The following is a 25,304-nucleotide window of genomic DNA, read 5'->3' on the forward strand; positions in this document are numbered from 1 at the left end:
GATTGAGTACCTCTGTCCAGCTCCACGCTGTGCATGGAGATTCTCTCTCTGTCTCTCTCTCTCTTCCTCTGCCCCTCTCCCCTGCTCATGTGTTCTCTATCTCAAAAAAATAAAATAAAATAAAATAATTTTAAAAAATGAAAATATCCTCAATCCTATTTTTAAAACAAGAGAGAGAGTTGGGCGCTTAACCAACTGAGCTACCCAGGCGCCCCATATGTGGTGTATCTTCTATATGCCAGGCAGAAATTCAGGCATGGGGGATGCTGCAGTAAAAAAGACAAAAAAAATTCTGTCCTTGTAAGTTTACATTTGAGTGGACAAAAACAGTCAATGACCATAATTAGTACATTACAGAGTGTGTTACAAGGTGATGGATGCTGTGGGAAAAAAATAAATCAGAAAGACAATGAGGAATGTTGAGAAGATACCATTTCAGATAGCGTGGAGATAGACCTCATTGAGAAGTTAACATTTTCGCGAAAAATTTGAAAGATACCTACTTTAAGTATTCCAGCAGAGGGAACAGTCAACGTAAAGCAGACGTGTGCCTGGTATGTTCGGGTAACCCCAAGAAGGCCAGTGTGTCTGCAGCAGTGTGAACCACAGAGAGGACTGGTGCGAAATGAGGCCAGTTGCAGGGGCTGGGTTATGCTGGACCACAACTGTAGGCCACTGTGAGGACTTTGGCTTTCACGTAGTGTGAAATGGGAGCCATTGGAGGGTTTCAAGCAGATGACTGGCGTGTTTTGTCATATGTTTTAAAGGTGTATCCCTCTGGCTGCAATGTTAAAAATATATCCAAAAGGATGAGAGATGAAAGCAAAGGAGTCAAGGACAACTCTTGGGTTTTGCCTGCACAGCCATAAAGATGGAATTGCCATCAACTGAGGTGAAGCAGACTACAGGACGAGCAGCTCAGTGGGGAGAAAATAGGAGTGCGTTTTGAACGTGTGCCTGAGATGTCTACTCAGCGCTTCTCAGACTATCAGTTGGAGGCTACTTGGTTTGGTTGGAATCCCAGCAGTTTAGGGTTCAAACAAGGACCCCTTCCTTCCCTCCCACCCTCTCTCCCTCCCAGGCACACTGATGCAGGAAAAAAAAAATAATAATGACTCCTATTCAGGGTCTTCAACCCCTAGTTTCTGAGCTCTTTTTAAAAAATTCTTAAAAAGGGGTGGAAGGGTCATTCACTAAAATAACAATTAGCAAAGAGCCACCTTGTATCTAATTTGTCAGATTACCCTTTGGTAAATCCAATCTGAAACTTATCAAAATGAACTTAAATAATCAGAGAAGTATTTTCAGCTTCAAATTCTTGACTCATTACATTTTTACTCAACTAGTAAGACTGAAACTAATTTTTTGTTGTTGTTGTTTATTTTTTTATTTTTGAGACAGAGAGAGACAGAGCATGAACGGGGGAGGGCCAGAGAGAGAGGGAGACACAGAATCTGAAACAGGCTCCAGGCTCTGCGCTGTCAGCACAGAGCCCAATGTGGGGCTCGAACTCACGGACCGCGAGATCATGACCTGAGCCGAAGTTGGACGCTTAACCGACTGAGCCACCCAGGCGCCCCTGAAACTAATTTTTAAATATCTTCACATTTCAGGCAAATTTAATTCAGCATCTCCTGGAGAGCATATCTGTGTTCACTAGTCACCATAAGAATGCTTCATTTCTGAGCACTCCCATGAAAGAACAGATATTTAGTCAATCATTTGTAATTTAAACTTGTAAAATGAAGAAATTACTAAACATTTTCCACTTAATTTCTAACTTTCTGGGTATCATGAGTTATGACTCATTCCTCCAATGGTCATCCCCTTAGGGTATCTCTAAAGAAAACATGACAAAAAGGCTTGATGTCTCATCCAAATCACAAGGTTATGATCTTTACTTCCTTAAATTTGACTGCAAAGGATTATGAATTTTTTTTTAAGAAAAGGAAATTTTTTGGAAGAATGCAAAGACACTTTTGTTAGATCAGCCTGATAGTCTTTTGTTAGATAGCTTTTTCTAGATTTGTTCTCAAGAATAATCAATTAAATAATTCAACGTATATTTTATGTTGCCATGCTAAACAATAGAGATATAAAGGAATGAGATACTATCCCTACCCTGAAATCCAGTGGCGGGGGTGGGGGGGAGGGAATCCATATAAACAAGTCATACTTGCTATAATGGAAAAACAGAGAAAAGAGTGACTCATTCTGTTGGGTGCCCGGATGGCTTTACAGAGGTGGTGATATTTGAGTTGGGTCTTGAAAAATAAATAGGCGTTTACCAGGTAATGAAGATGAAGAAAGGCACTACGATTGAGGTAGAGATAGAAGTAGAGGTGTGGGATGAATGGATGCACAGTTATTAAAGGGCGTGGCATACGGGGGGAGCAGTAGAGAGCCCCCTGCCTCTCATCGTGGGACAAATCCCTGGGCCTGTGCAGCAGTATGCTAGTGGCTATGGAAAACCACAAGACAAGCGTGTCCCAGCTGCCTGGGGCTTCTCTGAGTTTATTCAATTTCATGTCAATTTTAGTTAACAGTAATTTTAGACATTTTCCCCAGTTTTGTTGAAATGTGACTGACATACAGCATTGAATAGAGATTTTAGACATTTTAAAAATGAAAAAAAGGGCACCTAGCTGGCTGAGTCAGAAGAGCATGAGACTCTCGATCTCAGGGTTGTGAATTCAAGTCCCACGTTGGGTGTAGAGATTATTTACATAAATAAAAAAATAAGCATGAAAATAAACATGAATATATTTGTGAAGAATACAAAAAGTCCATGCATTCTTTATATGAAACAAATACATCCCAATTTCAGAAGTCTGTTTCAAGCTGTAACTCTTATCATCAGCCTATCATCATCAAACCCTGTGGTTTCAGGCCCCTTGGCTCTTAGGGGTTTCATTTGAGAAGCACTGGACTAAAACATGGGTCGAACAGAAGAGAGAGACACGAAATGAGGTTAGAAAAATAACCCATTATCTCCTAGATATCTTTAAAGCATCTTTCAGGACTATATTTGTAGTGGGTTTCATATGCCAAATTGAGAATATTTAGGCAAGGTGATGTCAAGATTGAATCTCTGTTGTAGAACACCGTGGCAACTTGGCAAATCAATTTGAGAGGAGGAAACAGAAGAAATCAAGAGACTATTATATTACTACCATCTAGGTGAGAAATGGGGCCTTCCTGAGATATGGCAGAGGCAGTGAGGATGGCTAAGAAGAGACTATTTGAGAGATAACTTAGGAAAGGAAAATGACAGGACTTAGTGACATGTTTACTGTTGAGTACTGGGAGTCAGGAGTGATTCTCAGATTTCTAGCTTCGCAAACCCATGAGCAATGGATACTATTACCTAAGGTAGAAAATAGAGGGGAAAAAGTTTCCAAAAGTACCTCAAAGATATCTGAAAGACAATGAGTTGACTTTTGCCTCTGCTAAATTGTGATGCCTGTGGCACAGAAATTATTCATTTAATATCTTCATCTAGCAACTATTAAACACCATGAACTAAGCTAGATATGTATTTTAAAATGTCCAGTAGGTAGTGGAAAATCAGGTCTGAAAGAAATTTAAAAGATGTATAAGGCTGAAAATACAGAAATGGAAGTCACTGATGTGCTTTGCAGGATGGCAAAAGCTAAGGGGACCAGATATGCCAACAGGAGAGTACAGAGTAAGAAAAGAAGACTCACCCTGAGCCCAAGGAAAAGTAATCTTTCAATGTCAGGGTGTAGAAGAGCCTGGGGAAAGGTCGTCACAATGTCAACATGATAAGTCCTCCTCCTAGTTAAAAATGATTTCCTTAGTAAAATTTATTAGCATTTCACAAGACAAATTCTTCAGAAATTTGGAAGAATATATATGATCTTTCTACACACCGTGTGAAGTCATAGGATCATTTTCTCAAATGTCATGAATCTGTACGCCTCTTCTTAATTAAATATTTTCATTTAAATTGGCTGTAAAAAATTAATTTGGGGGCACCTGGGAGGCTCAGTCAGTTAAGCCTCTGACTCTTGATTTGGGCTCAGGTCATGATCTCATGGTTCATGGGATTGAGCCCCACATGGGGGTGTGTGCTGACAGTGTGGAGCCTGCTTGGGATTCCCTGTCTCCTCTCTCTCTGCCCCTCCCACACTCACATATGGATGTCCACTTTCTCTCAAAATAAATAAATAAACATTTTTTTTTAAAGAGTATTTTTTAAAGAAGTCAATTTGGACTAATTACTGCAGTCAATTGTATTACTTTATTAAATTCTGCCAGCTTACAAATTAGGCAGTTTTAATTATTTTTTAACGGAAAGAGGGAAACAACGTTCAGGGAGAGGAACTTCACTGTGTGAATCCCGTAGGACCCATAACCACAGATAAAATGAACCTTGGAGTTACTAAGGGATTTAATCTTCTCCCCCTGAGACTTCCAGTATGAGTCAAACTATACAAAAACTATCTGGCAAGAGGAAAATGTAACACATCAGAATTCTGGGACACTCACGACACCCGATCCAGCCAGATTTTATCTTTCACATCGGAATCTAGGGCAGATTCCTGGGACGGCTACCCTGCCCCAACCGCCGATGGGGGAAGCCGAGCTGTCCTAAGGGGGTTGGAGCCCTCAATCTTCCTCCCAGCCTTCACTCCCTGCTGCTAGAGATCACACCCTAGACGGATTCATCTTTGGGTACTGTTGCACCTGGTGAGGGCAAGGCTGTCCGTCCTGGGGTCAAGCCAAGCCACCACCCTCTATACAGGAAGCCACATCGCACAACTCCTTCCCGGCCGGTGGAAAACTGAGCTGGCCCTAGTTCAAGATGCGTGACGTCCACATTACGGCAACCAATCACAAGTCTGCTCTTAAGAAGCGGGCCAGGGAGCGGACACTGTATTGGTGGTGGTGTCTTGTCAATCTCAGCAGAGGCACAGCCTCTTTCTCTTAGCAACGGATGTGTCATAGCAACAGCTTGCCGGGAGCTGCTGTTTGTGGTCTTGGGACTTGCTTTTCTGGGAGGAGAGTCAAACTTCCATCTCCAGCTCCCAAAGGAGCTTTCTCCAGGGTACTGCAAAGAGGCTTTTTCCCCTTCAGTTTAGCGGTATCAGGTAAGGGACTCTGATGGGAAATCAGGCTTTCCTATCTGAATGGGAAAGGAGGCGTGGAAAACAAGTCTTTTACTCACTCTTCCCTGGGCTTTGGAACACTCGCTGGGCCAGTGATGTGCTTGATGCAGTAAAGACTGCAAAAAACTACAAAACGTTCCCTGATTTCAGAGAACTTCCAGCCTAACCAGGAGACAAAAATGGCAGTGAGAGAGCAGTTAACGACACTCTAAGAACTGTGGGGGCGGGTACTAGGGCTGTTCACAGGTAGTATATCACATTGTCTAGCACATTGCAGCGCAATGCTAGGAGCTCAATAAATGATGGCTGGCTGGCTGGCTGGCTGGCTAGCTAGCTAGCTAGATAGATAAAAAGGAAAACAGCATGATTCTGGCACAGAGATGAAAGTAGAAAAGATTAGCGTGGGCTGATGTAGTTAGAGAAGTGACTTCAGGACTATTACAAATAGGCTAGAGTAGATGAAGAGTAAAGAATATGAATGGGAGAACATTAACCCTTTGAAAGTAAGGGCCTTGTCAGATTCCTCTTATGACCTCCCGTGCCTAATTGCTGCTCAATAATTTCTCCCTCCTTCTCCATGGTGTATGTTGCTTGCTGAATGAATTCACAGCAATCTTTCAGGAAGCTCTGAGTTTGAGGCCTTCTGCATTTGTGGAGGCCTGGCATAATTACATAGAATGTGATTAGAAAGTGTCAGGGAGAGGTGCCTGGGTGGCTCAGTCAGTCAACTGACTCTTGATTTCATCTCAGATCATGATCTCAAGGTTGGTGGGTTCAAGCCCAGCTTCCAGCTCCTCGCTGACAGTGCGGAGCTTGTGTGGGAGTCTTTTTCCCTCCCTCTCTCTGCCCCTCCCTGACTTGTACTCTCTGTCTCTCTCAAAATAAACAAACTAAAAAAAAAGTGTCAGGGAAAACAAGATTCTTTCAGCCTGAGTGAGAAAGCTGGGGAGGCTTCAGAGAGAAGGTCACACTGGAGTTGAGACTTGAAGAATGAGTAGGATTTAAGCAGAGAAATGTATGCATGGTGGGGAGCAGGAGGGGTGAAGAGGGAAGGGGGTCCCCAGAGAGGAAGATGGGAAGGTATGGGGGCTATTTGGAGGACGTGAATAATCCTGTGAGTAGAAACTGGAAGGAGGATGTGGTGAGGCAGGCTGTGAAGGGGGTTGCAGGTGATGTGTACAAGTTTAGATTTGATCCTGCTTTGCAAAGTCTTATCTGCAGACTACTAGTGCAGGACTACTTTATAGTCATGTTTAAAAGTCAGAGTCCTAGGCCCACCCCAACCTGCAGAATCACTGTAGGTCCAGAAAATTTGTTTTTTTTTTCAACGTTTATTTATTTTTGGGACAGAGAGAGACAGAGCATGAACGGGGAGGGGCAGAGAGAGAGGGAGACACAGAATCGGAAACAGGCTTCAGGCTCTGAGCCATCAGCCCAGAGCCCGACGCGGGGCTCGAACTCACGGACCGCAAGATTGTGACCTGGCTGAAGTCGGACGCTTAACTGACTGTGCCACCCAGGCGCCCCTGGAAAATCTGCTTTTTTAATGAGCTCCATGTCTACACTCCTGGAGGAGAATGCCACTGTGGACAGTTGGGACCCACATTGTATTCCGCAGTACACAGGGAAGTGACTGGTTATGATCTGCGTTTTAGAAAGAGAGCTCTGAAGGCCTGCCCTGAGAATAACTGTTCTGGCTGAAACAGAGACATTGAAGCAAGTGAAATGTTCCTAATCTGTGGGAGGAGGGGAATCTGTGGATTAAAAATAAATTACCTATTTACTAACCACTTATTGAAAAGTATGCGGTTGGTAACAAACCACAGCAGTATTGGCACGACATGTGACTTTGTCACCAAAAGAAATTACAGCTCTTTTCATATTGTATTATGGATGTTACAGATGTATTACTTATGCTCATCCCTTCTTCAAAGTCAAGGTAGTAATTAGAACCACTGCTAGATCTTATTATTTAATGTGGTAATGAAGAAGCACATGAGTTATTATATCATAATTTTAAAAATAGTTTGATAACTGTCTCCCTTGTAATCTCACGTTTTTGTTTGAAGCATAGGCGTCCCCAAGCTGCCAAAGGGGTTGATGGCACAAATTAGTTAGGAACTACTGGTATGAGAGGACACGTGGAAGGCCTGAACCAGAGGAGGCCGTGGCAAGGAAGGCATGGAATTCAGGAGAAATTTCAAAGGCAGAAGTGATGGGAGAGGTCTACTTAAATAAGTGAATATCCAGTCTTGGAAAGAGGTAGAAGTAAGCTGGAAGGACAGAACAAGAGTAGTAGACCAATGGGAAACACTGTAGGAACAGTTATGTCTGGAGGGTGGAAGTTGTGAACTTGTCAGAAGATGGTGATGAGCCTAGAAGAACCTTAAAGCTAAGTCAGGGTCTTGGTGGAGACTGACCAAGAAGCAGCCGTTCTTGGAGACATTTACCAGCCTCCCAAGATGTTAGTCTTGGGTCTCATTCTAAATCCCTTTAAAAAGGGGGGCAGGGGGAGGAGGCATATGATGAGCTTACAAATAGTTTGGGAAGAGAAAAGAGGACGATGACCACTCAGGTAAGGTCAGCTAATTGCTATTTGAAGTACACCTGGGGAAGTAATACTTTCTAAGGTGTGAGAAGGTGCCAGTGCTACAGGTCTTCTCAGAATTAAAGATCTCACAGCTGGGAGCAAGCCACACATACATACAGGTGACAAAAGAGAACGTGTAAACAGGTGTATGTGTCTCAGCAGAACAGAAAGAAGAAAGGAAGCTTAATAACTGTTCAAATCGCTGCGTTATATCATTTGTAATTTGCCACTTATCTCTTCATCTGCGGTAGTTATCTTCCTGAATAGAAGCATCATAAAAAGATACAGTCATGAACAAGTCTTGAAAGTTAGTTGGAACCATGTCCTAGACCACTCCAAATGCAAGGCTCCTCCGAGTCAGTAAAGCACCATCACAGGTTTTCAGCTATTACCCAGGGGACTTACCCAGTACTTGCTTGCCACTCCCTAATGCCTTTGCTGTTAACCTGGAAGGTAGGAAATGTGTCCTTGGGGCACTTGGCTGGCTGCCTCAGTCTCTAGAGCATGCGACTCTTGATCTTGGGGTTGTGAGTTCGAGCCCCATGTTGGGTGTGGAGATTACTTAAAAGTGAAATCTTAAAAAAAAAAAAAAAAAGAAGGAAAAGAAGCAAAATGAGATTCTGGAATGGGTGGATTAATTTACAAAGCATATAAGCAGTTTTAATATCAAAAATATTTAAATGGAACGATTAAATATTTATAAGTATTATAGTTTACAAATTCTGTTTTGAAATTCTGTCAGTTATAGTGGCTTTGAAACCAAATGTGATACAGGCTACTGGAATAGGTGAATCTTTTATTTTAGGAATAGATGAAGGATCTCTTCTGCATCTCTCAACAAGAATTAAATGTGGTGAGCATTTCAGAGTCACCTTAACAAAGTAATATCTGTATTGAAAAATTCTTATGACCTTTTAGTAGTCAATTTAATGTGAAAACCCGGAAAATATAATATAGCATATTCACTCCATGAAATATGCAATTTTATGAAAAAGTTCTTAGTAAGACCTGCTGTAATTTTAAAGTAACATCTTTTTTGGGGGGCGCCTGCATGGCTCAGTCGGTTAAACGCTGGCTTCAGCTCAGGTCATGATCTCATGGTTTATGAGTTCAAGCCCTACGTTGGGCTCTGTGCTGACAGCTCAGCCTGGAGCCTGCTTCAGATTCTGTGTTTCCCTCTCTCTCTGCCTCTCCCCCACTCCTGCTATCTCTCTCACTCTCAAAAATAAATAAACATTAAAAAAATAAAGTAACATCTTTTTTTTAACTTGCCAGATATTCTTTTAATGAGAACTAGAAAAGACCACATTTTCTGCAAACTGTCTTTTTTTAAACAAACGATTTGCTTTTGATTACAAATACTGTGTAAGATAATGCCTTCTTTTGCAAAACCAATAAATACAAGAAAAAATTTTAAGCATGTGATTTGCTCAAGATATTTGGAAGGAAAAAAAAGCCTGATTTTTTTTCCGGTATGAAAAAAAAAATCAGTATACCCTAACCTTTCAAGGAATAAGTTCAAAGCTATGACTCGACTGGAGACAAAGAAAGAGAGAGAGAAAAGACAGAGACCATTTTATAACTGCTTTAAATACCTTCTGATAATTATTCTGATGTTACCTTTCCTTTCTGGAATTCGTATCTTCAAAAAAGAGTTGAATTTAAAATATTTCTAATGAGGGGCGTCTGGGTGGCTTGGTCGGTTAGGCATCCAACTTCAGCTCAGGTCATGGTCTCACGGTCCGTGAGTTCGAGCCCCGTGTCGGGCTCTGTGCTGACCACTCAGAGCCTGGAGCCTGTTTCAGATTCTGTGTCTCCCTCTCTCTCTGGCCCTCCCCTGTTCATGCTCTGTCTCTCTCTGTCTCAAAAATAAGTAAATGTTAAAAAAAAAATTTTTTTTTAATTAAATAAATATTTCTAATGAACTGATTAATGGGGGAAAAGAAAATGCATACTGAACACATATGTAGAAACTTTACCATAAGCAATTATGTATATCAAAGACACTAACTTTAAAAAGATACAAAAAAGGTGAGAAAAACCTGAATTACAGAAAAGAAAATCAAATATAATGAAAAACTAGAATAAAAATTAGCAAATACATGCACAAAATATATACACATACAGCAGCACTATGTGTTGACTCACAAAGGGAAAAGCAGTGGTCCAAGAGCACTCAACATGGCTTGTCAGATAAAGAAACACACACAAGCTCAGGTGCCCACACACAAAACAAAAACCCGGTACAACAGTACACTCAATCTATAACACAAATTCAGAATTATTTTACAGTGCTTCCTTTCTTAATACAAAGGTACCCATCTTGAGTGTATGTATATATGTGTGTGTGTGTGTGTATGTATGTGTGTGTGTATATATATATACACACACACATACATACACACACATACTTTTTCAGTGGTTTACTGTAGACTTATTTTTAATTAGTGTTATTACATGCAACTGTTTCCTGTATTTAACAGCCTATTTATTTACCTTCACGTGTCTAGCTTCCACCTATCAAAAGTTTCAGGTTGGCAGGCAGACGGGTGCCTTATTCTCTGTGAAACTGAATGCAGTGGTTTTAAACACTGGCCAGAACAAGTTTGGTTGCCAGTTCAACACATGGAAATAGTTACATTGATGCCTAAGTTGCCATTTTCTGTAGAAAGCTGTGCAATGCTCTTGTCAAAAAAAGAGGCAGTCGCTATTCATAATGGCTGTTGCAATTCCCTCAGGAATAGATCGCCGGGCCGCTTCCCAAGTCAATCGCCGCCTAGGACCGTTTAGCTCAAGTCGATAAGCAAAAATTTCAGCATACTTGCGTGTTCCTATCAGCTATACAAGTGCAAAGAACCGCTGGTGGCCGTCGGACTTTTCCTTTTTCTCCAGTACTAACATGAAGTGAAAGCCAAAACAGGACTGCATCATCATCCCGTCAACAGCACCAGTGTAGCAAGGAAAACTATATTCTTTCCCTGTAGGGCTGTAATGGACTTTGCCGATGCATCACATAGGGGCTTGACAGCATCCAAAGAGCCTTGCCATTTGCAGGAAGCACCAGGGCACGGACACAAACAAGGCCTAAACTCACGGAGCTCTTCATGGTCTGCTTTCTGTGTGTGTGGCAGAGGTATCGCTCCTCCAGGAGAGGCATATTTACGGGGGAAAAGCACGGGAACTGGCCACTTCCTCCAGGGCCAAGTTGCGAGGGGATCCCAACGGCCCCGGCAGGTTGTGAGTTTTTGGGCAACAGTTGCTACAAACGAGATGGCCACTCTGACAGTGAAGAATGGGTGGTAGCGCGTAGCCACAGCAGACAGGACACTCAAAAAGACCCGCCCGGTCATTCTTGGATGCAGTTGTGCCAGTCAGGGCAGGCACCCTCTGGGACGCTGCACACTTGGAGGTTCCAGCAGGGAATGCTGGTGCAGCCTGGCAGCTCATTTCCGTGGGCGGAGAACCTCGGCCCGGTCCCGGCTCAAACGCGCTCCGTGGCCACCGCGAACCGCCACCGCCTCTTCCCCGGGTGGGCACCAACGGGACACCCAGACAGGACACCCTGGGCCGCTGCAGCTCGAGAGCGAGCCCCGCAACGGCTGCCCCGGCTCCCCCTGGCGGCGAGCCGCCGTCCTGTCGCGCGTCCTTAAAGTAACGTCTTTTATTTGGGATTTGTTTTTTAAAAGAAAATCTGCATAAGAAATTAACGTCGAATAAATAAGTGTCTCTTTTGAAGTGACGTAGAGTACTTCATACATTTCATCTAGAGATCTTCAGTGAAAACGGATTTGTTTTCTTGACACAATATTGGTAGGGTTTCTATTATTTAAAGTGACTAAACTATGAAATTTTGCCTGAGATGTAAATACAATGTAAAGTAGCTACCCCCAAAGTAAATAATTTTCTTTTCAGTTTAGACTGTATTCAACAGGCTGGCCTCAGCTAATGAATTTTTCCATCTATGATACAGCTTAGATACTGTGCTTTTAATTAAGAATAATTAGGACCTAAAAGCCTATAGAAAAACTTGGTCTTCTTTTTTCCTTGGTCACTAGACAATATGTTAGACACAGGAGTTAATATTTGTGAAAATAGTAAATGAGCTATTCTGGTAAGGAAGCACACACATTTACTGTTTAACCCAGTTTTGTTACCTAATGTACTGCTGGGAAATTGACTTTTTCCCTGCATATTGGAAACTGAACCAGATTACCCACAGTTCACTTAATAGCAGCCTTTGAAAAAAGTGGGCACATGTGATTACTTAGACTATTTCTTGGGATGATTGTGTTAGATTGATACCTATATATTCAAGCTTAATGCCAACGCGGCATCTCCTAATCCTTGGAAACAGTGAATATTTTAACATACTTAGCAAACAGGAATTAAGGTTGCAGATGAAATTAAAACTGCTAACTAGCTGACCACAAAATAAAGTATCTTATATTAACTCGATGGACACAGTGTAATCACAAGGGTCCTTAAAAAAGTAGAAGTGGGGGGGCACCTGGGTGGCTCAGGTTAAGCATCTGACTCTTGGTTTCAGCTCAAGTGATTATCTCACTGTTCATGAGTTCGAGCATAGCATTGGGCTCCACATTGATAGCACGGAGCCTGTTTGGGATTCTCTCTCTCTCTTTGCCCTTCCCCTGCTCGCTCTCTCTGTGTCTCTCTCTCTCTCCCTCAAAATATATAAATAAACTTTTTTTAAAAAAGTGGAAGTGGGAGGGGCACCTGGGTGGCTCAGTCAGTTAAACGTCTGATTTCAGCTCAGGTCATCATCTCATGGTTTGTGGGTTTGAGCCCTGAGTTGGGCTCTGTGCTGACAGCTCAGAGCTTGGGGCCTGCTTCAGATTCTGTGTCTCCCTCTCTCTCTGTCCCTCCCCCACTCATGCTCTGTCTCTGTCTCTCAAAAATAAATAAACACTAAAAAAATAAATAAAAAGTGGAAGTGGGAGAAGAAAAGGTCAGAGTATGCTATGTGAGAGAGATCTAACCCACCATTGCTGGCTTTGAAGATGGAGGAAGAGGGCCCACAAGCCAAGAAATACCAATGGCCTCTTGAGTCAGAAAAGGCAAGGAAACAGATTCTCCCATAAGATGCTAGAATGAATGGAACACAGTCTTGTGACACCTTGATTTTAGCCCAGTGAGAGCCATGTCAGACTTCTGAGCTACAGAACTGTTAGGTAATAAGTTTTGTGTTAAGACACTAAGTTTCTGATAATTTGTTAGAGCAGCAATAGAAAACTAAAACAGCATGCATACAGGTGATTCCACAGATCTCAGGCAAAAGCCTTTTGTCCAGACTGGAAATCCATATGCTAAGATGGCAGAAGGAAAGGGGACACCAAGGAATCATTAGTCCAGCATTTTTTTAGAATGTCCACTGTGCCAGTTATGGAGTTCGCAGTCTACAGACTAACTTCACATGCCTTAAATTGAGTTTTTGACTTTCCCTTTCAAATCTACTCCACCCCTGGGATACCCATCTCAATAAACAGCAATCCCATGCTTTCAATCCTTTGGGTCAAACTTGTAGCAGGCATCCTTGGTCCTGTTTATTCTCTTAGACCCTACATCCAAGTCGTCAGCAAATCCCATTGGCTCTACTTACAAAATATGTGCGGAGCCCAACCACTTTCCATTCCACACTCACCTCCCTGATCTAAGCTGCCATCACTTCTCCCCTGGATTGCTGACCATTCCTTAATTGGATTCCCTGCTTCAACTCTTTCTTCGCTGCAGTCTTCACAACACAGCAGCCATAGGGCTGTTAAAATGTGACTCAGATCAGGTAAAGAAACTCAGCTCAAAACCATCCAATAGCTCCCCGCACCCCCCCCCCCCCATTCAGAGTAAAAGCAAAGTCCTTACACATGACCCGGACCCCTTGTGGCATGTTACATACTTGTCCACAACTATTTTGGCGCCAATTCTTACCTCCCTCCCCTGCACAAGGATCATGTGTGCATTCCTCCCCATTATCGGGATTAGCTGCGTGACTGGCTTGGACCAGTGGAACATAAGCAGAGAGGACAGTGTGCCAGTGCCACGGGGAAGATTCGGGAGGCATTACGCAGCTCGGGGAGCTCTCTTGCCTTCTACTCTGCCGTGAAAGTAGAGGCTGTCACACAGGGGCCGCTCCTCCAGCCCGAGTCCCAGAATAAGACTTGAAGCAGCAGCTGACCCACAGCCACAACACAGAGCCAAAGAAGAAATTTGTGGCTGCTTGTTACTGAGACTTATGGCCATCGCAAAGCTGACTACTGTGTACCTACCTCATCACCTCTCTCACCAGCTTCATCTCCTGGTCTTCCCTTACTCACTCCGTTCCAGCCATTATGGCCTTCCTGCTGTTTTCTAAATGTGCCAAGCATATTCCTGCCCTAGAACATTTGCACTTACTATTTCCTCTGCCTGGAAACACCCTTTGTCCCCAGATATCTGCATTTCTGGCTCACCCCGCCCCCCCTTTTCTTAGGACTTCGCTCCCATGTCACTTCAGTGATGTCTTCCCTGATAGTCCAATATAAAATTGCAACTTCGCTACTCCTACAATTCCTCTCCCCTTACTACTTGACTTCTCTCTGTAACAGTTATGACCGTCTAAAATACTGATGATTTTGCTCGTTTGCTCTCTTTCCTCTAGAATGTAAGCTCTATCAGAGAAAGGGTTTTGCCTATTTTGTTCACTGCTGTATTCCTAACACCTAGGACAGCATCTGGTGCATCTAAATTGCTCGATAAATATTTGTGGAATGAATAGTGGTGGTGGTGGTGATGGTATGTGTGTTGTCTATGTGCTTAGGGTGAGTCCAGCTGGTATCTGGAGAGTTTTGAGTATCTTATTTTTAAAGTTTACTTATTTAGTTTTGAGAGAGACAGAGAAAGTGAGAGACCTTGAGCCCGGGGGTGGGGGGTGGGGGGCAGGCAGAGAGAGGGGCTGAGAGAGAGAATCCCCAACAGTGCAAAGCCCAAATACAGGGCTTGAACTCACAAAACTGTGAGAGCATGACCTGAGCAGAAATCAACAATCAGATGCTTAACCAACTGAGCCACCCAGGCGTTCTTGAGTATTCTAAGTCAAATGCTGCTGGAATAAAATATGGAGAGGGGTACACTGATAAAGAATTTTCTGAATAAAGTACTAGGTCCAAGATTTGAAATTATAGTGAGGCTGAGAAGTGGGATTGAGGATACCTGACAGTCTAAAAAGCTGGATCAGAACCATTCATTGTGTTTAAAAAGTAGGAATTCCCAAGTTGTCAGAATCATAAAATGCTGATTAAATCATAACATCACACCTTTCTAGGTAAAGGCAATGATTTTAAAGAATTTCATTTGTGATGAAACACAGCAAACAGTTACCACTGAAACCCAAAGGATAGTCTTGTGCAAAGATGAAAATTGGGGGCATTGGGACCACACTGGGGGTGCTCTCACCCTGACTCTACCGCTCACGCTCTGTATCCCTTCAGGCAAGTTTCCCGGCCTCTGTTGTCATCTTATAAAATGAGGATGAAGAGAACAGTTTTCATAAAATGCTTACCTAAAAGGGTGGTTCAAATTAAATAAATAATACACGTGAAGTACTTAGAACTGTGTCTGGCACATAGTAAGCACTCAACAAACGTGAGCTATCACTATTACCTTTTGAAAAAATACATGTGAAGGGTCTGAAGTGAAAAATGTATATCACACAAACCCACACTTTGGACCAGATTTAGTAATCAAGGAGCTAGAAAGAAAATGAAACTCAGGATATTCTGACTGGGGTTTATGAGATAATTTTCAGTCTGTGTTTGTTTATAAAACAAGGCAAGCCAGTCTGATTGACATGACTGAATCAAGGTCAATGCAATTTTATTTCATTATATGTTCACAATTGCCTTATGAGGTAGGTTTTATTGTCATCATCCCCATTAAACCTGAATAAACCAAGGGATGCCTGGTTGGCTCAGTTGCTTAAGCGTCTGACTCTTGATCTCAGCTAAGGTCATGATCTCGCAGTTCATGGGTTTGAGTCCTCCATCAGGCTCTGCGCTGACCAGGAGGAGCCTGCTTGGGATTCTTTCTCCTTCCCTGTCTCTCTGCCCCTCCCCTGACCAAGCTCGCAAGCGCACGTACTCTCTCAAAATAAATAAACTTGAAAAAAACAAACAAACATGAATAAACTGAGACTCAGATGGTATTTAGTTTGCCAAGGATCACACAGCTGCTAAAAGGCAAAGTCTATTTTTCAACCTTGCTGCTTAGGCTCCTGAAATTGTACTCCTAACCATCTAACAAGATGAGACAGGGGTGACCATTGAGATGACAAGGATTTGATGTGATAGCAAATGACCTCAGCCAAAACTGATGATCAGTTCCACAGAGAACCTTTGGAGGCACTCTCTGACAGCACAAAGAAGGACACAGTGGGTAGAGGTCCACATGCTAGGATAAAAGTACTGCTTAAATGATACAAATTTTAAAAATTATGAACATGTATGTATGTTGTGGGCCCGTGGACTTTGAGCCTGCCTTCGTTGCTGAGGCACCTGGTGGGGAGCTGGGCAGAGGGCAGCAGACACTAACTCCCTGGAATGGGAACAGCAGCAAGAGGCGGGGGGCCAGTATCCCCCATCGTGCTTCCATGGCAGGGCCTATGGCTGAAGCCTTGAAGGGCTGGCAGGTCACTTCCATTCGCTTCAGCTGAATGGCTCCCTTGGAATGGCAAGACCTTACCAGTAAGATTGTTGTTGCGATCAACCTTTGGTCACAGAACACCCATCCTATGAAGATACACGTTGATTTAGCTAAAGGTAAAGCTTAGAAAACATATTCTTCTCATGTTTTACTAAATGGTAATGCTGACTATTTGAAACTGTAAAACAGAATTTACTAATGACATTATCTCTTTATACAGCCTAAGTCAGAACCATGGCTCCAAAATATCAAAAACAAAAGAGTGCTGGTGGCCACAAAAACACAAAACGGAGCAAAACCAAACAGATATTACCTGGTAGGATTGTTTTTTCATTAATGGGATTTTTTATGGATTTAGTATCTGTATATATATTAGCAGCCAAAATGATTGTGGTTTTCTGTATCAAATAAGGAAATATGTTCGCTGTCATAAAGTCAAACACATATGGAATTTAGAGTATAGACATTTATTCTTTTAATTCATTTCATTGCAACATCCATTATATGCCATAGCATTTCATGAAGACATAATTCTGTGAAAAAAGATAATTATTCAAATTCTATTTAAGCATTTATAAAATAGTTTAAAACTTCATTGTGTACTTGTGTTTATGTTTTGTGCTTTGAGGCTTGGTAAAAGATTGTGATAAATTAAGATGCTTATGTGTCAAAAATGTAAATTTGACATCATTTCATTATATTCTAGACAGAGAAGAAGTGGAACCTGTTACTATGGAGAGCATGGGTAAGTGGAAGTATAATTTAGAATTTATGCTCCTAGTTTTATGATATTTTAAAATGCAATAAGCAAACAAAAATACAAATCGACGTGTTGAAGATACACGTGGGCTAAAATTATGTCATTTAGAATCTAAAATGAAAAATGTTACAGAAAGAATAAACAGTAAGAGAAGAGAGAATTTCAAACAGAAATAGACTTGAACCTAGCAGTCCCTTATAAATCGAATATGGTGTGGTTACTAAAGAGACTCTAAAGTGTTGTGAGTCTGCAAGCTATTGCTTTTATTAGTATAATATTTTTTAAGGGGCGCCTGGGTGGCGCAGTCAGTTAAGCGTCCGACTTCAGCCAGGTCACGATCTTGCGGTCCGTGGGTTCGAGCCCCGCGTCGGGCTCTGGGCTGATGGCTCAGAGCCTGGAGCCTGCTTCCGATTCTGTGTCTCCCTCTCTCTCTGCCCCTCCCCTGTTCATGCTCTGTCTCTCTCTGTCCCAAAAATAAATAAACGTTGAAAAAAAAAAAGAATAATATTTTTTAAGACTCTGGCTCATGGGCAATATTTATCTGTACTTCATGGTAAGATTCCACTATTTCAAGTAAAGAGGCTGGTTTTTAAGCAAATAAACTAGAACTTAGCCAACCAAATTAATGCCGTCCCTTCTTTCAGAGGCTAAATAATCTTATTCCAGTAGGACCTTTTGTATTGGTTGTTGTTGTTGAAACTTTCCTCTTAGTTTTGACTTGGGTGATGCACTTCATGTTTAGAAACAGAGAGGAAACAGTGAGGGTTAGGGAAAAGGAAGATCTAAAAGCCTTGAAGGCTGTTCTGAGGGTTCTTTTAGTCAAGTAGGGTAGGAGCTATTGGCGGTATTTGAGCAGAGGAGTGATGCGATCTGACTTGTTTTTTTTTTTAATTTATTTAAAAAAATTTTTTAATGTTTACTTCTTTCTGAGAGACAGAGTGCAAGCTGGGGAGGAGCAGAGAAAGAAACACACACACAGAATCTGAAGCAGGTTCCAGGCTCTGAGCTGTCAGCACAGAGACTGATGTGGGGCTCGAACTCACAAACTGTGAGATCATGACCTGAGCCACTTAACTGACTGAGCCAACCACGCGCCCCTAACCTGACTTGTTTTTAAAGTGTCACCCTGGCTACTCAGCTGAGAATGTCAGGGACAGAAGCAGAGGGCAGTCAGGAAGCTTTTGCAGCAATCTAGGAAAGAGATGGTGGAGACTTGAGCCAGGTTGGTAGAGGGGTGGAGGTGGGGAGATGGTGAGAGGATGTCAGCTGACAGTAAATGGCACTGGAACAGGGCACACTGCCCAATAAATGACTTACTGAATTAATGAATGTACCACTCAGACACTTGGAAGTCATCTTTGACACCTTTCTCCCCCTTAACACTTTCCCATCTAAACATTCTCCTTCTGTCAATTCCGCCTCTAAAGTATATCCCATCCACTTCAAATTATCTCCACCTCTGCAACCTTAATCCAGACCGCCACATCTCTCACTCCAATTGTTTCCCTAGCCCCTAACTGCTATTACTGCCTCCACTCAGCCTCCTTCAATCCATTCTGCACACCACGTGGCCAGGTCTCTTTCCTGCTTAAACCCTCTCATGGCTTTACTCTATCATTATAGTGGTCCTGGCTCCACCTTCCTCTCTGACCATTTCTCCATCCTCTCCCCACTCCCAACCACCACACCTGCCTGCCTACAGTCCACCAGCCTTGCTTAGCACAGAGCATACCAAAATTATTCCTGCCTCAGGCCCTTTGTTCTTGCTGCTCCTGATACCTGGATAGATCTTTTGCCAGATCTTTATGCAACTCTCTCCTTTTCATCATTCAGATCTAGACTCCAATCCCACTCCTGCCAGAGGCCTTTCTTGTCCTCTCCTTCACTTAGCACCATGTTATTGCCTTCTTAGCACTTATCCTAAGGCTGAAATTAAAGTACAGCTGAGTCTTGTTTTTCTTGGAAGTTCTGCACAGTTGCTGCGAATACTGAATTAGCAAATACTGAGCTAGTGCTCCTAGGGTAAATACAGAGAGGTTCCTGTCAGCCTCTGGTCACAACATTTTCATTAGCCAATCAATACATAACCTTGTTTTATGTGTGTTTCTGTTTAAAGACACCTTATTAAATGTATATTGTTGATTCGTTAACATGGACTCACAGCCAACAGCACTATAGCCCGTGCCTGAGCAATGCTTATCTAATATACGTATTTTCTCCACAAGGCATATCCCAGCCTTCTTGCATTTAGGAATGCTGAACAGCACTTTTCCACTACGCTTGGGAGATATTTTAACTGGCAAAAATCGCCAATAAAAAGGCACAAAAATAGGAAGAATGTGGCACTAAATAGCGGGAAGGACATCTGTTTACTGTTTGACAGCTGACACAAGATGGCAGAGCATCACCGTGTTTGACCCAGGCTGGGACCGTGCACATAAGGCAACTCAAAGTTTTTGCCACTATAAGCATGGCTGCTAATGATGGCAAAAAGCACTGCGACTGTTGATGTTGGGGTTACAAATAAGTTTTAGCAAGTGAATCTGCAAATATAAAATCTTTGAATAATGAAGATGGGCTGTATTTATTTGTTTATGCATTTATAACCTATTTTCACACACAACTGGCTGGCCCTGGGGTATTCTCTCTCTCTCTCTCTCTCTCTCTCTCTCACACACACACACACACACACACACACACACACACACACACACGAACACAAGTACTCCAGGAGAACAGAAACGCTCTTGCTCAGCAGATCTTGACACATAATAACCATTCGACAAATATTTGCTGATTTGTTGAATAAATAAGTGGCTTTCTCTATTCTTCTCATCTAAATAGACCACCACCACTCCCATTCTCTTCATTCTAAGTTCTACTTTCACCCTGTTTTCTCCTAAATAGCACTTGTCACAATCTGTACTTAAGTATTTCTGAGTATATCTGCCTAATTTCTGTCTCTTCCTCTAGATAGTCCAACCCTACTACCAATACTGTGCCTTTCACATAGTAGTTGCCCAGTAAATATTTCTTGACTACATGAATTAACTGGTAAGAAAGTCCACAAACATGAGAATGGGGTATGACAGGGTTTCAGCAGGAAGTAAATGGACTAAAAAATAGATTATTTAAGGAGAAAAAAAATGGATTTATTTAAGGAGAAAAAAAAAAAACACCTCAGTACACAGCAGTGAGACCTGAGGGTAGGTTTTGATTTACCTTATACTAGAACATCTCTCTTCTTCCCCCAGATCTTCCTCAGGGAAACATAAGGATCCCTCTGAATTCCTTGCTGTGGGGTCCTGACATTGTCAACTGTCACTCAGCGCTTGTGGCTCATGCCTCAGGGAATTAGGATTCCCTTTCCTTCTAAGAACCAAGGATCAACAGACAGACTAAAAAACTGTTGTCTAAGGGTCTACAGGGCAATGTCTAGAGGTTCCTGGAGAATAAATGTAGTTTTTACATGGAGCTAACATTTACAGAACAACAGCTCTGTGCCAGGCACACCCCTCTCATCCGTTTATCTCTGTGAAGTAGGCATTGTTTATGGCCATTACAGAGACAGAGATGCTGTGATTCCCAGAAGTTAAATAATTTACCCCAAATTATAAGTCATGCTTTTTAATTAGGTTAGAGTATCAGTGGTGTATTAATTGTCTGTAGCTGCTATAATAAACTACCACAAATGTATTGACTTAAAACACTGAATATTTAAATGGCTTATTATCTTACAGTTTTGGAAACCAGGAGTCTGACATTACTGTCACTGGGTTAAAGGAAACGTATTAACAGGATTGGTTCCTTCTGGAGGCTTTGAGGGGAGGATCCACTTCCTTGCCTTTTTCAGCTAAAAGCCCCCTGCATTCATCAACTGTTGCCACTTTCCACTATTTTCAAAACCAGCAGGATAGCATTTCCTAATCTTTCTATCTCTTTGACCTCTCTTTGTCACATCTCCTTTCCTTGACTTTGGTCCCCCTGCCTTCTTCTTATAAAGACCCTTGTGGTTACCTTGGGTCCCTCTCAGGGGCCCAGTGGTCTCCTCATCTCAAGTTCCTTAACTTAATCACATCTGGAAGTCCCTTTTGTCATATAAGGTAACATATTCACAGGTTTCGGGGATTAGGACATGGACATCTTTAGGGGGTGGGGAAGGGGGGCGGCTCTATTCTGTTTACCACTAGTGATTAATAGTACAGGTTTTGGAATCAGACCTGTCTCAATTCATAATTCTTCCACTTAATAACTGGGTGGTCACAAATGACTTCCCCTCTCTGAGCCTCTGCTTTCTCATCTGAAAAACAAGGTAGCAATACTTTGGAGATGGTTACAGAACTTAAATTAGGTGGTACCCACACACTTCCTTTTATGGGGATGTTGCAAAGAAGGTTCATGTTAACTGTTGCTGCTATTTTTAAAAGATGCCATAAAGATAAAGAAATAGATCGATGAATGAGAATGAAGACTCCCAAAGTAGGCTGACATATATACGGTCAACAGATTTTCAAAAAAAAGTGCAAAGGCAATTCAGTGGAGAAAGAATAGTCTTTTCAACAAATGATGCTGGAACACCTATATATCTACACTTTAAAAAAAAAGATCTTTAATCTGTACCTCATACCATATACAAAAATTAACTCAAAATGGATCATAGACCTTACTATAAAACCAGGTATTATAAAACTTCTAGAAGAAAATATAGGAGAAAATCTTTGTGACCTCAGATTAGGCAAAGATATCCTAGATACAACATCCAAAGCCATAAATCTTAAGAAATCTTTGCCTAGTTGATCTTTTCTTTTATGGCACGCCAGTCAGAAATGTAAAGGAATGAACCATTTCTAAATGCACCAACATGAATGAAACTCAAAATAATTATGCTGAATAAAAGAAGATAAACAAAATTACACACTATGTAGGGATGCCTGGGTAGCTCAGTCAGTTAAGCATCCAACTCTTTTTTTTTTTTTAATGTTTATTTTTGAGAGAGAGAGAGACACACACACAGAGTGTGAGCAGGGGAGGGGCAGAGAGAGAGGGAGACACGGAATCTGAAGCAGGATCCAGGCTCTGAGCTCTCAGCACAGAGCCCGATGTGGGGCTGAGCCTAAGTCAGACACTTGAGATCATGACCTGAGCCTAAGTCAGACACTTAACCATCTGAACCACCCAGGCACCTCACGTCCAACTCTTGGTTTCGGCTCAGCTCATGATCCCAGGGTAGTGGGATCAAGCTCCACATGGGGCTCCATGGTCAGTGTGGAGCCTGCTTAAGATTCTCTCACTCTTCTCTCTCTCTCTCTCCCTCTGCCCCTCTTCCCTACTTGCACTCTGTATAAAACAAAACAAAACAATACATACTGTGTAATTATATTTATAATATTCCATAAAAAGCAAACTCAGCTATAGTAATAGAAAACAAATCAGTGGTTGCCTAGGGGTAAGGGGGAGGGGTACAGAGGGAGGGACAGGAAGAAACTTTTAGGAATTATGGGTATATTTAGCTTGATTGTGGTGGTAGTTTCATGGGTATATGCATATATTTATCTAATTGTAGACTTTAAACATATACAGTTTATTGTTTGCCAATTATATCTCAATAAAACTGCTTTTTAAAAAGTAAACAGCAACCAAAATGTAAAAAAATCAATGAATGGTAGTTATTTAAATTACCTGTGTTTCAGTATGTAGGGCAATTGATGTATCAGCTATGGTCTGTGTTGTTAGGGCTCTTCCCTGTACACACAGTAAGACTCTGAGGAGTGAGTTACATAGAGCTGAAGTCTGTCTTTGGCTCCTGCTCTATCAGGCTTCTAGGGAAATAAATGCCGCTCACTGCATCCTATGGAATATAATCTCTGTTACCTCCCTGACGGTGTGGAGGAAGGAGCAGGACCCTCTCCAGTGCTCTGTGTTCACACATAATAGAGAAAGTATAGCATCGTACTAAGAGTGCAGGGACCTTACTTTGGATCCCAGCTTCCCCCATTTCCAACTCTCAGGGAGATAAAAATGGCAGTTTGTTCCTAATTTGTGAATAACTTGTATTCCAAATGTTTATTGTACCAACTGATTGCTATTTGGAATATATTTCCACATATCATCAATGTTATGCACACAGTCATTAAAACCCTCCTAAATTACCTGGATAATTGTATCATAGAGCCACTAGGATGGGGGGTAAGTATTTCTTTTGGGCAGGGCGATAAATATTTCTATGGGAAAGTAAGCCCCAAACTCCATTTTAGAGGCCACATGCATTTCTCCCCTTGTTGGCACATCTGTTGAGCAGTAGGAGAAAAGATGTCAAGACATCCAAGTGTGTAGGATCTGGAGAAGAAGGGAGTGGGCTCTGGGACCCTGGGAAGGTGGGGTTGGGGGAAGGAGTTTTGGGGATAGATGCAGAGCTGAGACTGGGACTGTGGAAGCTGATGGTGATAAGAAGGATAAGACAATGAGAAGACGGATTGAGAGAGGGGAAAAAGAGCAAACTCTTAACAGACGTTCTCACTTGAGAGGTAGTAATTCCGGGTAATTGTTAGTTTCTTCTTTTCATTTATTTATTTATTTTACATTTTCTGTAATGAACATACTTACTTAAAAAAAAAAAAAGAACAATGAGGGGTACCTGGGTGGCTCAGTCAGTTGAGCATCCAACTCTTGATTTAAGCTCAGGTCATGATCTCGAATTTTGTGGGATCAAGTCCCACGTCAGGCTCTGCACTGTCAGATTTTCTCTCTCCCTTTCTCTCTGCCCCTCTGCCCCCTGTCAGAATAAATAAATAAACATTAAAAAAAAAGCCTTTCAAAATTTTGGCCAAGACAATTATTTAAAGCAAACAATTGCATGTTGCCTCTTAATATCTTAAGTGGTAATATTTAATGTCCCAAGTCTTCTTTTCCTTCCCCAGGTCATCCAGAAATTTATCCTTTAGTGTTAACTACCCAGACCCAGGAAATATTTAACTGCCGAATAGATGAAGATGTCACAGATGAAAAACCTTATAAACTTATCAAAAAAGAAGATATTTTAGCAGACTTTAAAAACAGAGCTGCAGTGTCTGATTTCTACCCAGTCAAAAAAGTTATCCAGGTAAGTACAACATCTCTCTTTATTTTTCAGTCCCACCCAAGAGGCTTCTGATACATAATAATAAAAGTTAGAGAGCTTGTTGAGTTCAAATCTGGTATTCCCCACCTCCATTACTTTGAGCAAATGCTAGGTTGTCCATACCTCCTTTGGGATCCTGCTCAATGATCTGTGAAAAGCAAACACCTATCAGTGACTGATTATTACTTTACACCCAGAAAAATTCACCCTTCCCAATTTCAACTAGAATAGGAATCTACCCTTATTTTCCCATACAGATTTAATTTTTTTTTTTAATTTGAGAGAGAAAGAGAGCACAAGCAGGGGAGGGGCAGAGGGAGAGGGAGAGAAAATCTTAAGCAGCCTCACACTCAGCATGGAGCCCAAAGCGGGCTCAATCCCACAAATCATGAGATCATGACCTGAACTGAAATCAAGAGTTAGATGCTTAACCAGCTAAGTCACCCAGGTGTTGCTTTAATTTATTCATAATCTTAGTCCTGATATGTCTCCAAACATACAGAGTATCAATACCAAATACAAGGAATGCTTTTTTTTTTCCCATTAGAAATAAAATTGCATGGTAAATTTCCCTAGAACCACTTAGTTTTAAGAGCTTTGTTAATTTATATAAAATAAGTGTGTAATCTGGGATTATGAGCCATAGATTAGCACTCTGGCTATCTTTCATGATTGATTAGAAAAATAACAGTTTTGTGTATGAATAACCTGAATGAAAACTGACCTTCCCTTTTGATTATATTCCTGTAGGAATATCCTGGAGATGAGCTTCTGGTTGTTTATGACAAAGACTTCAGATATGGACTTAACTTTTATCTTATTGGAACAGAAGAAGGCAAAGAAAACTATTTAAATGTAAGCAAACCCCCAGTCCTTGCATTTTGTTGATTGTCAGAAGAAAGAAATACCTCTGGGGGAGATCTATACATGGTTATGATTATTCTTGTTCTTCTCTCTTTCCCTGGGGCCTAGAGTAGGTACCTGGAGTAGGTAAGCAGTAAATGTCAGATGAAC

At 41.7% G+C, this 25,304-nt stretch overlaps 1 protein-coding gene and 1 pseudogene across 2 annotated transcripts in view; one reads left to right on the forward strand and one right to left on the reverse strand.

Moving 5' to 3' along the window:
* The first annotated feature begins 2,175 nt into the window (after window positions 1-2,175).
* DNAI3 (dynein axonemal intermediate chain 3) overlaps window positions 2,176-25,304 on the forward strand; it is an 86,353-nt gene continuing 63,224 nt past the window's right edge. The window contains exons 1-5 of one of the 2 annotated variants that reach the window (XM_027058722.2): window positions 2,176-5,071; window positions 16,634-16,729; window positions 17,120-17,158; window positions 24,091-24,272; window positions 25,041-25,145. In XM_027058722.2, the coding sequence (XP_026914523.1) occupies window positions 16,648-16,729; window positions 17,120-17,158; window positions 24,091-24,272; window positions 25,041-25,145 (408 nt within the window). In that variant the 5' untranslated portion in view covers window positions 2,176-5,071; window positions 16,634-16,647. Of the gene's footprint in view, window positions 5,115-16,633; window positions 16,730-17,119; window positions 17,159-24,090; window positions 24,273-25,040; window positions 25,146-25,304 lie in introns of both variants that reach the window. The other variant, XM_015070394.3, reaches the window with a different exon arrangement.
* On the reverse strand, window positions 10,126-17,666 carry LOC128313915 (E3 ubiquitin-protein ligase SIAH1-like; annotated as a pseudogene).

This window comes from Acinonyx jubatus, chromosome C1, assembly GCF_027475565.1.
Source record: "Acinonyx jubatus isolate Ajub_Pintada_27869175 chromosome C1, VMU_Ajub_asm_v1.0, whole genome shotgun sequence".
Lineage (NCBI taxonomy): Eukaryota > Metazoa > Chordata > Mammalia > Carnivora > Felidae > Acinonyx > Acinonyx jubatus.